The 12761-nt window shown below is 43.9% G+C and overlaps 1 protein-coding gene across 2 annotated transcripts in view; it reads right to left on the bottom strand.

The window, feature by feature from the left end:
* The window catches only part of SVEP1 (sushi, von Willebrand factor type A, EGF and pentraxin domain containing 1), a 543713-nt gene that overhangs the window by 14849 nt on the left and 516103 nt on the right, over window positions 1–12761 (bottom strand). For both annotated transcript variants that reach the window (XM_073552438.1, XM_073552437.1), the window contains 2 exons: window positions 8718–8813; window positions 7108–7201 (listed from right to left, as the gene is read on the bottom strand). In XM_073552438.1, coding sequence (XP_073408539.1) covers window positions 7108–7201; window positions 8718–8813 — 190 coding nt within the window. The remainder of the gene's footprint in view (window positions 1–7107; window positions 7202–8717; window positions 8814–12761) is intronic.

Raw genomic sequence — 12761 nt, forward strand, 5'->3', positions numbered from 1 at the left:
TATATGTAGTATGAATGTAGCATGTATGTAGTATGTAGTATGAATGTAGCATATATGTAGTATGCATGTTGTATGTATGTAGCATGTAATTTTTTTTTTTTACATTCAACACATTAGCCGGATGATGGGACTACTACTGTCCCATCATTGGCTAATGTGTCAATCACTGTCATGGTAGCAGGCATCGCCCAATGGGACTTGTAGTCCCATCGGACGATGCCTGCACAGACCCCCGAAGCCTGCACAGCCCCCCGGCAGGCCGGCACAGCCCCCCGGAGCCTGCACAGCCCCCCGGCAGGCCGGCACAGCCCCCCGGCAGGCCGGCACAGCCCACCGGAGCCTGCACAGCCCCCCTGGCAGGCCGGCACAGCCCCCCGGCAGGCCGGCACAGCCCACCGGAGCCTGCACAGCCCCCCTGGCAGGCCGGCACAGCCACCCGGCAGGCCGGCACAGACCACCGGAGCCTGCACAGACCCCCTGGCAGGCCGGCACAGCCCCCCGAAAGGCCCGTACAGACCCCAGAGAGGCTGTACAAGGGAAAAACAGGATTTTTCTTATTCCGATACCGGAAGTCCCATAGACTTGAATGGGACTTTCGGTATCGGAATCGGCGATACCGATACTTTTTTTTTTAAGATTGGCCGATCCATTCCGATCCGATACTTTGAAGTATCGGACGGTATCGCTCAACTCTAATTGTCACCGATTTTCAGATCGGATTCACCATTGCAAGTCTATGGATGCGATTAAAAATCACATTGAAAACGCATCACACGTGTGACTTGCGATTAAATCATCAACAGGAAATAGCAGGAGGCATGGCAAGGAAGCTTTGGGATGCAAATTTGTCTTGCAGCATATAAAAAAACCAGGAAGAACGCTTCCACTGAGTCCTCCATCATGTCCACGCCAGTCAATGTGGAAATGCTGATAGTTCTGGTCCAGGAGAGGCCAGAACTATGGGACCAGAGAGATCCCCACTATGCTGACCGCACACGCAGGGAGGCAGCGTTTAGTAGAATCTGTGCCCAGATGTTCACTGGATATGCGGCAAGACCTCGGGAAGAGCGGGAGCAAATTAGTAAGTGAAATAATGTGTACACATAATCAAATACCCAAATGTAATCTGCTCAATGTAAGTCCCAATATGTGTCGTCATTGCTCACGTATCTGGACATAATTGCTCCGCCATTTTTATTGTGTGCATATTTTAAACATCTAAATTACAACTCCCTGACTGGTGGCACCATGACGAATTTGGCTTACAAAATTTGAAAAATTTAGCTAATTGTTCTGCCACAAAATGCAGTACTCTCCTTGTTTTTTTGCCCGTATCTTAGCCACTATATCACTTTTGTTTTATGACTAAAAACATCATAGATGTTCGCATTATTACCACAGGGTTTTCTACATTTTGTTAGCAATTCTGTTAGTTAGAAGGTCCTTTGTAGTAGGCCTCAACCTTTTCCATATTTTTTTGATTGGTGTGGAGCCAACAGGAATATAAATCATATCATTTGTAAAATGTGTGCCTAAGCATAGGTAAACCCTTGATACCATAGCCATATGTGTGGTGTAACAAAATCCTATGTTTTTGTTCACATTGTAGTGACTGATGTGACAAGGCGTTGGCGCAGCTGCAGGGACACATATAGGAGGGAGAGACAGCTGAGGTCCCGTGGAGCGGCCGGAACCACAAAGAGAAAATACCTGTACTTCGACCGCCTACATTTCCTTGCTCCTGTGATGGATCTGAGACCGTAAGTGCATGGTTTAATGTAGTACTTTGGATATTCTCTATGCAAAATTTAATTTATGTTATTTTTTCCATTGTAGCACCGAGTCAAACCTCACAGAGAGGGAGACGGGTTCCGACTCTGAGGTGGTGATTGATCCTGAGTCAGATGTTGCTGCAGGGTCCGGCCCATCTGCAGGACTTCCCAGAGCCACACCACCATCACCAAGATCACCACCACCAGAATCTGTTAGCCAGGCAGCACAGCATGATGACCAGGGCAACAGTAGCAGCCCCACCATGCCACTGGATCCCTCTCCTCAGCCTTCGGCCCTACCACGACGAGGCAGGCGCAGGAGAGAAGGAGCACCTTTGGGAACAAGAATGCAGGTGGACCGAGGTTTATTGGGCTACTTGTCCACAGCTGCTCATGATGATGGGGAGGAGGCTTATGGGCGCAGTCTGGCACAGTATTTGAGGGCAATTCCCCATGGGTACAGGCTGCGTACGAGAGGGGCTCTCCAAATCGTTCTGGATGCCAGCACACCACCCAATAATCCCCGCAGTGTGTTTCAGTTTCTTGAAAGGTGGCAGCTGTCAGATGAGAATCAAATTGATAGGCTGGTTGGACTTGATGTGACAAGTCAACCATCCTTGGAAGCTGTTCCTCCTCCTCCACGGGTGCCAACACCTCTGCCTCAGCCTGCACACATCCCCAATGTGGCTCCACAGGTCCAATATATGGGCCAGGGCGCACATGCCCAATATGGCCACTTTAACGTACCCAATGTTGGTGGGTGGCCACAACATGGGTATGTTAGACATGGACATATTGGGGGATATGGGCAATTAGGGCAGCCCTACCAAGACTACCCACACCAATATCAAAATTACCCCTACCCAAACCCACAAATTGATCCTGGCAGGATGCAACAGATGGCACAGCCAGCTGCCAGCGCACAAGGGGATGGAGATGTGGCTCAGCAACCATGGCCAAATATCCAAACAAGCCTCCCACCTTCACCACCCCCAACCTACCATGACTTGTAGGTTTTCCTTTTTCCCTTGATGTAATGTTTTGTGTTTCATACATGATGTTTCATTTTTGGTTTGGACTGTTAAATACTAATGTGCTGATCACACTAGGCCATATGCCATTACTATGGTTATTTGGTACGGCAATACCAAAAAAAAAACAAGTAATAAACTTGTTAACATTCACAATGTGTGTCTGTTCATGTTCGTACATGTTCTGTAATGTGTTAGATAGATATAGTAAAAAGTACTGTTTAAAAAAAAAAAAAAAAAAAAAAGGCCAAGCAAACAATCTTTATGAGAACACAACACAACCAAAGCACTACATAGATAAGGCATCATCTTGCCACGGAGTAGCACCCTGAGGTGTTAGAAAATAAGTTGTAAACACATCACGTACTTTGAGTCCAGAAATTAGATGACGGGGTGGGTTTACATGTGTCCTAGGCCTAGACACATTAGCAGACTCCACTTCAGCATCATCATGTGAGGGGCAGTCATGAATTCTTGTGAAGCTATGTAGGACAACACAGGCTTTAATAACTTCATTGAAATTAGCTTCACTCAGCTGAATTGCGGACTGTAGGACCCTCCATTTGGCCGTAAGAATACCAAAGGCACACTCCACCAGTCGCCGAGCATGTGATAGGCGAAAGTTAAATATTCTACGCCGGTGGTCAAGGGTTCATCGTGGATATGGCCTCATGACATGTCTGCTCAATTGAAACGCCTCATCTGCTACAAGAACATAAGGCACCGGTTCCAGCTTTGAGTTGGGAAGCTGACGTGGTGGTGGTAGGTCAAGCTCATTATTACGCAGCCGCCGACCCATAATGGAAGAATTGAAGACTCTGGTGTCTCCAGTTCTTCCATAGGCCCCAATATCTACAATTATAAACCTGTAGTGAGTGTCAACCAAAGCCAACAATACTGCAGAAAAATATTGTTTATAATTATAGAATTGGGACCCTGAGTTCGGCGGCTTACGCACACGGATGTGCTTCCCATCTAGGGCTCCAATACATTGTGGAAACTGGCATGTGTCCTCAAATCCACGGGAGATACGCAACCAGTCAGGCATTTTGGGCTCCGGCATTACCACATGATGGAGTCTGGTCCAGATTTTGGAGCATGTAGACCGTACAATGCCAGAGATTGTGGAATTCCCAATTAAAAATTCTAAATGCAGACCAGCATATGAAAGGCCAGTTGAAAGGAAGCTAAAATAAAAAAAAAAACAAAAAACATGAGTACACAGCCCAACAAACAACAGATACAGTTTCAAACACATTTAAAGTAGAGGAATTCTAAAGTAGGCATGATGAACATTAAATTACAGGCCATGGCTTGGTTCAGTAAGCCACAAGCATATAAATGTTTTGGGGAAATGTGGTGGAAATAATTTAAGAAAATAGGGCAATAAGAAATAAGATTCAAGGTCTGTTAAATAAATATGCTGCTTCACACATCATCAACATATTGGTTTGAGACATACCGTAAGGTGAGGAGTAGACGCTCCTCTGAATAAATATCTTTGCGCATCCTCGTATCCTGAAACGTGATCCCAGGGCGCACAATCTCAAGCAAAATATCAAAGGTAGCAAGGCTCATCCGACAATATTGATAGAATTTCTCCGGATGGCTACGCAGAGATGTATAGAGACGGTGGAAATGGCCTTTAGATATCCTTCGGAGCAAAAGTGGATGGACCCACATTCATCTACGCCTCCACAATCACAGGGTATTGCTCCCCAAAACGTCAGGATATAACCCAATAGAAAAGAACACGCTCAGTGGTGTTAAAAGTGAGCCTTTCTGTCATGTTTAGCACAAAGCAGAGCTAACCAAATCCAAGCACTGACTGTATTTCAAAGGTAGCAGGCTCACACCTGTTGGAGAGCCCATAAATATAGGGCGGGATGATTTTTTAAATGAGTTTCAGGCCTAAAAACCGTTATTTGTCAATTTTGGAATGGTCAGAATAAAAATCACCAGACGGATGTCAAAGGGATGCTTACATGCGATTAAAATCGGATCAATGAAGAAAAATCGCATGAAAAACGGATCACTGGTCAAGAAACCTTTGTGCGATTTCGGACCGTTAAAATCGGACCGATTTTTTAATGGTTGTGTGTGACTCCAGCCAAAGACTTGTATTGAGAGCCTAAAAATCACATGCAATATTGCAATTGTTAGGTAAGTGCAAAATCTTTAAGTGCTAACAAACAGTTTCAAAAATGGTGTTTCAAATGTGCAATAAAACACATGCAAAATTTAAAATGCATCAAACAAACTTCTAAAAACAGATTAGCCTGCTATGCATATTATGCTGTGGAAAGTAACGGAAAGCATGCAGTTACTTGGGAATATGGTCCAAAAAGAGCACTCATGAGTGTTATAGGGAGAGAAAGTAGAAAAACAAGCTAACATAATGAAAAGGGAAAAGAACAGGGTTATGGGATAAGGGACCAGAGGATCCCAAGTGCTCATGTTCTAATTAATGTATATTGGGTAAATAGCTGCTGCTCACTTCCTGTTACTTACTGAACCGTATGAAGATGGGGACAGTGACGCCAGTGCTGATTGGATTCCAGGCTCATGCGTCATAATAACCGCACAAGAGTCTTGTGAATGCGAATGCCGGCACCCCTGGAATGGTGCCGGCACATTAGCGGATTATAAGCTTTTTTATTTTATTGGCACCAAAATTTAAAACAATTATTAGTGGACAACTTATTAGTGGACAACCCCTTTAATAAGATGGTACAGGGCCTCCTGAGCAAAGCAGTTTGAAAGTTTAAGTGTGCAAAATTTTGGGTAACCCCAATTGTGCATACATTGTGTGTAAGCTAATCTAGGATATTTATAACATTATGTAGCTTTTATATATTATGTAATTTTAAAAGATTTGGTAAATTCAATTTCAAGGGATTTTCCCACCTAAGTGAGTTAGAGATTTTCACTAGGATTCACAATTACTTTTTAATTGTGGGGTTTAACTGTATGTTCCTCCACAAGCACTAGGACTGAGTGGTCATGACATCAGCAAAGCAGAATGACCCCTACAATTTGCTTTCCTGCATACCACTACTTTTGACCTACAACCATGGCTGCATTCACTAAAAGAAAGTTGAGTGCAATTTCTCTTAACTAAATTAAAGGGGTTGTCTGGTCTAAATGGATAAGTCTGCAGTCAATCTTTGGGCGCTGCGGGGATTCACCAGTTTCTCATCTGGGACCAGAGGGTATGAATGAGTTATACATATTCCCAGCCAGAGAAAACAAAAAGCAAAAAACACAAATATCCTGAAATAAAAAGTAAAAAATAAACTGCAAATAATGCATAAATTATTTGTTATTATTACTTTTATGCATTATTTGCAGTTTATTTTTTACTTTTTATTTCAGGATATTTGTGCTTTTTGCTTTTTGTTGTCTCTGGTTAATGGTCATGTGTTAATATGCACTTACATTGTGCATACACATTAATTTACTTTCTCAGTTCAGACTCCAGTTTTTTATTTTCCCAGCCAGAGCCCGTCCCACTAGAAGGCCACACCCACTGGATGGCAATACAATTCTATGGAGCGAGGCCTCTCCCACTGGACGGGCTTTGACTGCGAGTATATATAACGCCTACATACCCTCCGTTCCCGGCTCAAAAATGGTCGAATCCACACAGTGCATGCACTGGGGGGGATTCATAAGCCTGCAGTCACACACAGTGACTGCTGACTTATCGATTTGGACTAGACAACCCCTTTAACAGATTAGCAGGATTCACGAACTCTAACAACCCTCCATAAATTACTTTTATTATATACTTGTAATATGATATAAATTACTGTAATGGCAAAATCCTTTAATGACTGTTTTCATTCATAGCTTTTACCCATATTTTCAGTGTCATCAATTAGCTAATTTAGGTTACTTGCGTTTTTTCATTTAGTTTTTCACTGTATTTTTACATGTGTTTTATTGTGCTTTTTCAGCTGCAGTTTTTGTCTCTTTTTGGCATATCATATTTCAAAATAAACTGCTTTATTTTGGAAACTTCTTAATTGTGCAAAAACTTTATTGATAATGTATAGTGCGGATTACATGCATTTTTATTGTGTTTCTGCTGTTGATATATGACTTATGATCTATGGATTTTCTCATCTTATAGAAGTCTGGCAAGAGAAGTTGACGTGTTGCAGATTTCAAAAGTGTACTCAAATACTTATCATGGGAACTTACTCTTAGGACGTCTTTACCTCTTACTTTAACCCCAAAGACACCTTACTACAATTATCAGTGCCTACACTGAAGCATATGGCAATGGTAACAAGACTTACCTAGAGCAGTCAGGCCCTGTCCAGCTTGGTGGGCAATTGCATCTGTTTGGTCTTACACATCTACCTCCATTTAAGCAAGGAGACTGGCAAACAGCTGTAAAAAGATTTTATATAATTAGAGGAATTACAGGTGTTATGGTAAATATTCACACTTTGATTATTAATTAGAAATTACATATACCTATACATCTTTGATAATTTTGTATTTTAGTATTAGCTTTAAAAGTGTTATTCATAACATCAATAATGCAGGGAGTTGTCTCTTATATAGAGGTGTCTTTGTGTTAAAGCTTTCCTTTCATTTACAGAAGTATAGTTAACTGGGCAGAGCAAGTTTCAAGGACTTCTGCAGAATCCATAATTTACAACCTATTCCCCTTTCTTCCAGGGGTGTAATAAAATATATGTTGCTCAGGATCTGAGGGCAGACAAGAAATGTACACTAATAAACTGGCTGTGTGTACTTTCTTATCTCTGACGCATCAGATTTATTTTATGTTAATTTGGACCAATAATGGCTGATTTGAGATCGTTTGCATCTCAACCCAAATCAGTTCTCCTTGTTGGAAGAGGCTACCGCTACACAGGCTGCAAAATTTTCAATCTACAATAGTGTGCTATATGTCATGTGACTAAAATATGAGTAACCCTTAAAACAATGGATATGTGACAGTAGCAGGTCATCTGAGAAGCACTTTGAAAGTAAAGATCAAATGCGACAGGCGAATAACAATAAAGAGGCTTATATATTTTCTAGGTTTTCCAAGCAATAATTTAAGCTGTTCAAGACCGGGCCATTTACCCTCGTTCCTGACCAGGCATATTTTCAAGGTTTGTGTACATGCATTTTAAAGAGCTATAAGTTATAATATGATCTATAACTATATATAGCCTATAGCATTTTTTCTTGTTTGGATAATTTTTTGCCTTTTTTGTGATACATGGGGCTTCAATTTTATGTCATTGTCATCTTCTCGCTTTTTTTTTTGCTGATCTCAGGGGATATCCGTGAAAAAAAAAATCAGTATCTATGTTTCCTAATTTTTATTTTACTTTATTTTATGACCACACAGGTCTACTAAAATACATAAAAAAAACACGTTCCTTATTCTGTAACAAATATTTTTGTATATCAGACACTTTTATAGGGGACTAGGGCTAGTAAGAGCAATTTAAATTGAAAATTGAAATTTTTAATTTATTTATTTTTTACCTTTTATTTTTGCATTTGTTTTTCATTTATATCACACATTGTGCACCTCCACAATGTCATAAAAGACCTTTGGTGGGGGGAATTTCAATATATATTTTTATTTTCATCCCATTTTCCTTGTAACTTTGCATATTAGCGCCATTTAAAAGGGAAATGCAGCCTCCTGGTTGCATAGCAGAGCTGTCTGGGTCTCCTATGATCCTGCAGCTCTTGTTCCCCACTACACACAGCAATCACATGACCTCCGGATCCTGTGCACCCGACCTTAAAGTCTATAGGCGATCTGGAAAAATTCTTAATATCTTTCTGAAAGTGTTAATGGTTTAATAAATAGTGTAGGGTTTCATTATCTCTATGCAGCTACATTTGGGTGTAAAGAAAGGTCTCTATTACTTACCAAGATGACAGCGAGACCCAGTCCAGCCATTTAGGCAGTCACATTTGTATGGAGCTGTACATCGGCCTCCATTTAGACATGGCAGGATACAAATTGCTGAGGAAAAAAACAGATTGCCTAAAGAAAATATTCTATGCCACATAAGAGTTGACACTGTAAAGTAGGAGCTCCCCGTGACACTCTGATATGTTTAATCAAGGGCGTAATGACAGCGCGACCAGGCCCGTTGCAAGAGGAGGCCCTGCAGATACCAGCAGTTATTTCAGCTGGATGTGCATCATGGGAGCGGAAAAAGGGGTCAGTAGAATTTTTTAATTTTTGTTGGAGAAGAGCCACAGAACAGGGACATTATTACTGGAAGAAGCCCAGGATGGTGTGCATTATTCCGGGATCGGCGACATGTAAATCTGCGAGAGGTCCAGGGTGGGGGACATAAATTACTGCAATCGGCTCAGGATGGGGCATTATATAAGTACTAGATGTGTGCCCGATGCTACCACATCAGGAGGGCAGTAACATCATGATGGGGGCAGTTTTGTGGCGCTGGGGGTGGCGGCCCACCCACTTCCGTGCAGTCACAACCGTCAGGAAAGATGGTGTTTTGCGTTCTGTGCTGGAGATGGTGTGTGGCACCACCAGAGGGTGGTCACTCTCAATCTCCAGCACAGGCCTCAAGCTGTGGTCTTTCCTGCTGGCTGTGACAGCACGGAGGTGGGAGGGCAGGCAGCGGCGTGATCTGGCACGTGTAGTCAGGCGATGGATCCTGGTGGGGGTCCGGCAGCGGCATCCCTCTCATTACTCCCCCCTCATCACACCCTCTCATTACACCCCTCTCACAGCTGGCAAGAAAGATGGTTTTTTGCGGCCTGGGCTGGAGATGGTGTGCAGCGCCACCAGAGGGTGGCCGCACCCAATCTCCAGCTCAGGCCTCAAGCCGCGGTCTTTCCTGCAGGCTGTGACTGCATGGAGGTGGGAGGGCAGGCAGCGGCAGGATCCGGCGTGTGTAGTCAGGCGATGGGTCCTGGCGGGGGTCCGGCAGTGGCATCCCTCTCATTACTCCCCCTCATTACACCCTCTCATTACCCCCCTCTCATTATATCCCCTCGTTACACCCCTTTCACAGCCTCGTGATCACAGTGGTGGCCTGGATCCGAGCGGCAGTGGGGATCTCAGCGGTGGTCGGGATCGAAGTGACGTTCGGGATCGCAGAGGCATTCGGGATCACAGCTGCATCCTGGATCTAAGCGGCATCACGTGGGTGTTCTAAATGGGGGTCAGCGTACTTCCAGTGTGGCGCAGTGGATTGTGGGATTCGGGGACATCCGGATGGGAGTGGATGACAGACAATTTAAGGCAATTATATATATAGATATGGGACATGTATTATGGGGGACATATTTTACTGGAAGGGGCCCATGATGAGGGACATTATACCAGGAAGAGGCCCATGCTAGAGGATATTATACTAGGAAAGGGAGCCATTATACTTGAAAGAAGGCCAGGATGAAGACATTATACCAGGATGGGGGGAAGCATTATAATAAGTTGCCCAGGTTGGGGGAGATTAGACCAGGAATAGGCCCAGGTTGATGGGCATTATACCTGGAAGGGCCCAAGATAAGGGTCATTATTACAGGAAGGGGCCAGGATGAGAGACAGTATTACAGGATGGGGTATATTATTAAATGAGAGGGCAAACACATTCCGTATTTTTCTGATTATAAGACGCTCTGGATTATAAGACGCACCACAAATTTTGAGGAGAAAATAGGAAAGTTTTTTTTTAATAAAATGGTGGTGCTTCTAATAATCCATGTGTCTCATTGCTTACCGGGGGTGGTGGCTGCAGTGAAGAGGGGTCCCAGAGTCACTGCTGGGTGAGGCAGGAGTGGGGTGATACTGCAGGCCGCAGGCTGGGATGAGGGGGTGCTCCAATGTGCGGCGCGCTGCTACGGGTGTCCAGTGCTGCAGGGGTGTCCGGTGGTGCTGCTGCGGGTGTCTCCAATGCTGTGGGTGCCAAGCGGTGCTACAGGGGTGTCCAGCACTGCGTGGGTGTCCGGCGGTGCTGCCCGGTGCTGCGGGAGGGCTCTGGCAACATTTTGTGAAAGGCCAGAGCCCCCCCAGTTCCATGGTTTCTTGTGCGGTGGACTCCGGGAAAATGGCTGCCGGGAGCAGCGCATGCGCAGATGAAGATCTCAGCACCAAGATCTCAAGAGATGAGATCTCAGTGCTGAAATCTCATCTCCCAAGATCTTGGTGCCAAGATCTCCAACTGCGCATGCGCCGCCCCTGCCGGCCATTTCCCCGGAGCCCACCGCATAGAAAACCATGGAACTGGGGGTGCTCTGGCCTTTCACAAAATGCCAGCAGAGCCTCTCGCAGCACCAGAGACACCTGCAGCAGCACCGCAGGACACCCCCGCAGTGCCAGACACCCCCGTTGCACCGCCGGGCACTCCCTCATCCCAGCACGCGGCCTGCAGCAACGGTACCGGTAAAGTATATATGCATTATAAGATGCACCCCCATTTCCCCTCAAATTTGGGGAAAAAAATGCATTGCATCTTATAATCCAAAAAATATGGTACATCTTCACAGGATTTGGAATGCTACAAAGGTCCAAACATCTGATGAACATGCAGGTGTTATTTCTGGTCCACATTTTACACTGGGGCTTATTGAACTCTAGTTACACAACTGAGTTTAATGTAGTAGCCATCATCGTTTTATTTCTTACTACGTGCTCTATTTGAAGGTACATAATGACACAATAAACTCCTCTAAAATAGAAGATATGAAATTATTAGGCTCCACAACACATTATTCTCTTCCTCTGTGGAGGTAATGTTTCTGCGCTCTCTAGCATTATGACACAAGTAGTAATAGATAAAACTACAGTTTTATTGTTGATGCATTTCAGAGTCCACCAACTCCTTCTTCAAGACAACCATACAAAAAGAAGAGTTGGTGGACTTTAAAATGTGTCGCAAATAAGCCTTCAATTTTATATATCACTACTTGTGTCATAACTCCAGAAAACACAAACACTTCAATCTAGTTACCTTTATTTGATATTCTGTGGAAGCTTCTTCATCTACTTCTAAGGCCCTTTAACCCCAAATCTGTTTGCATCTTCATGACAAGGCCAATGACTAGAGATGAGCAAATATTTCAATGTTCGGTTCAGCTCACGATCGCCGAATTTGCAATATTCGCTGATTTAATCGTCAATTAAATCGCCGAATATAGCCAAACATACTCAGCACAAAAGCCAGTGTTTCCCACACTGTAGGACAGCGTGGCAAACACCGGCGTAGTGCTTCTGATTGACGGTGAAATCATCTCTGCTGGTCAGAGAGCCGTGGTTTCCATGCTGTCAGAAGACAGCGTAAGCGCACAGCTGTGATCGGAGGTAAAAAGTTTACAGCAGATCACCGTGAGAATTTCTCACCGTGATATGCGGTGAAGTTACTGAGCTTGAACTGCGGTGATCTCATCACTGACTTTTTCAAATGGTGCTGAGGTCACGGCAGTTCAGCCCTGTGTGGAAAGCAGCCTCAGTCACTGGAGGAAACCTCGATGACGTCACAGAGGCCGCGTTCACAGCAGCTCATTCACCAGTGGTTCTCAGCCTGGACGATCGCATCTTGGCACCATCCAGGTTGAAAACTATTAATCCCCCAGACATGGATTGCGACATGGGACAGAATGACAGACAGGAAAGGTATTTTTTTTTTATTTTTGCTTTATTACAGGAAAACGATGGCTTCGATGGAATTAGGCTTTAGGTGAGTATAACTGTTTGCTATTTTTAAATAAGATGGAAAACTCTGTTTAGTCTCATTTCTAATAAAGGACTTTATTCTGGCTGTGTCTTTATTTACCATACAATTATAGGATTAGTAATGGATAGGTGTCTTATAGAAACTTCTCCATTACTAATCCGTGGGCTTGATGTCACCTGAAAATACAAAGATGACATCAATGCCACAAATATGAACCCCACTTGCCACTGCTACAGGGCAAGTGGGAAGAGCCAGGCAAA

Source organism: Dendrobates tinctorius, unplaced genomic scaffold, assembly GCF_039654945.1.
Source record: "Dendrobates tinctorius isolate UK_male_01 unplaced genomic scaffold, ASM3965494v1 ptg000191l, whole genome shotgun sequence".
Taxonomy (NCBI): Eukaryota; Metazoa; Chordata; class Amphibia; order Anura; family Dendrobatidae; genus Dendrobates; species Dendrobates tinctorius.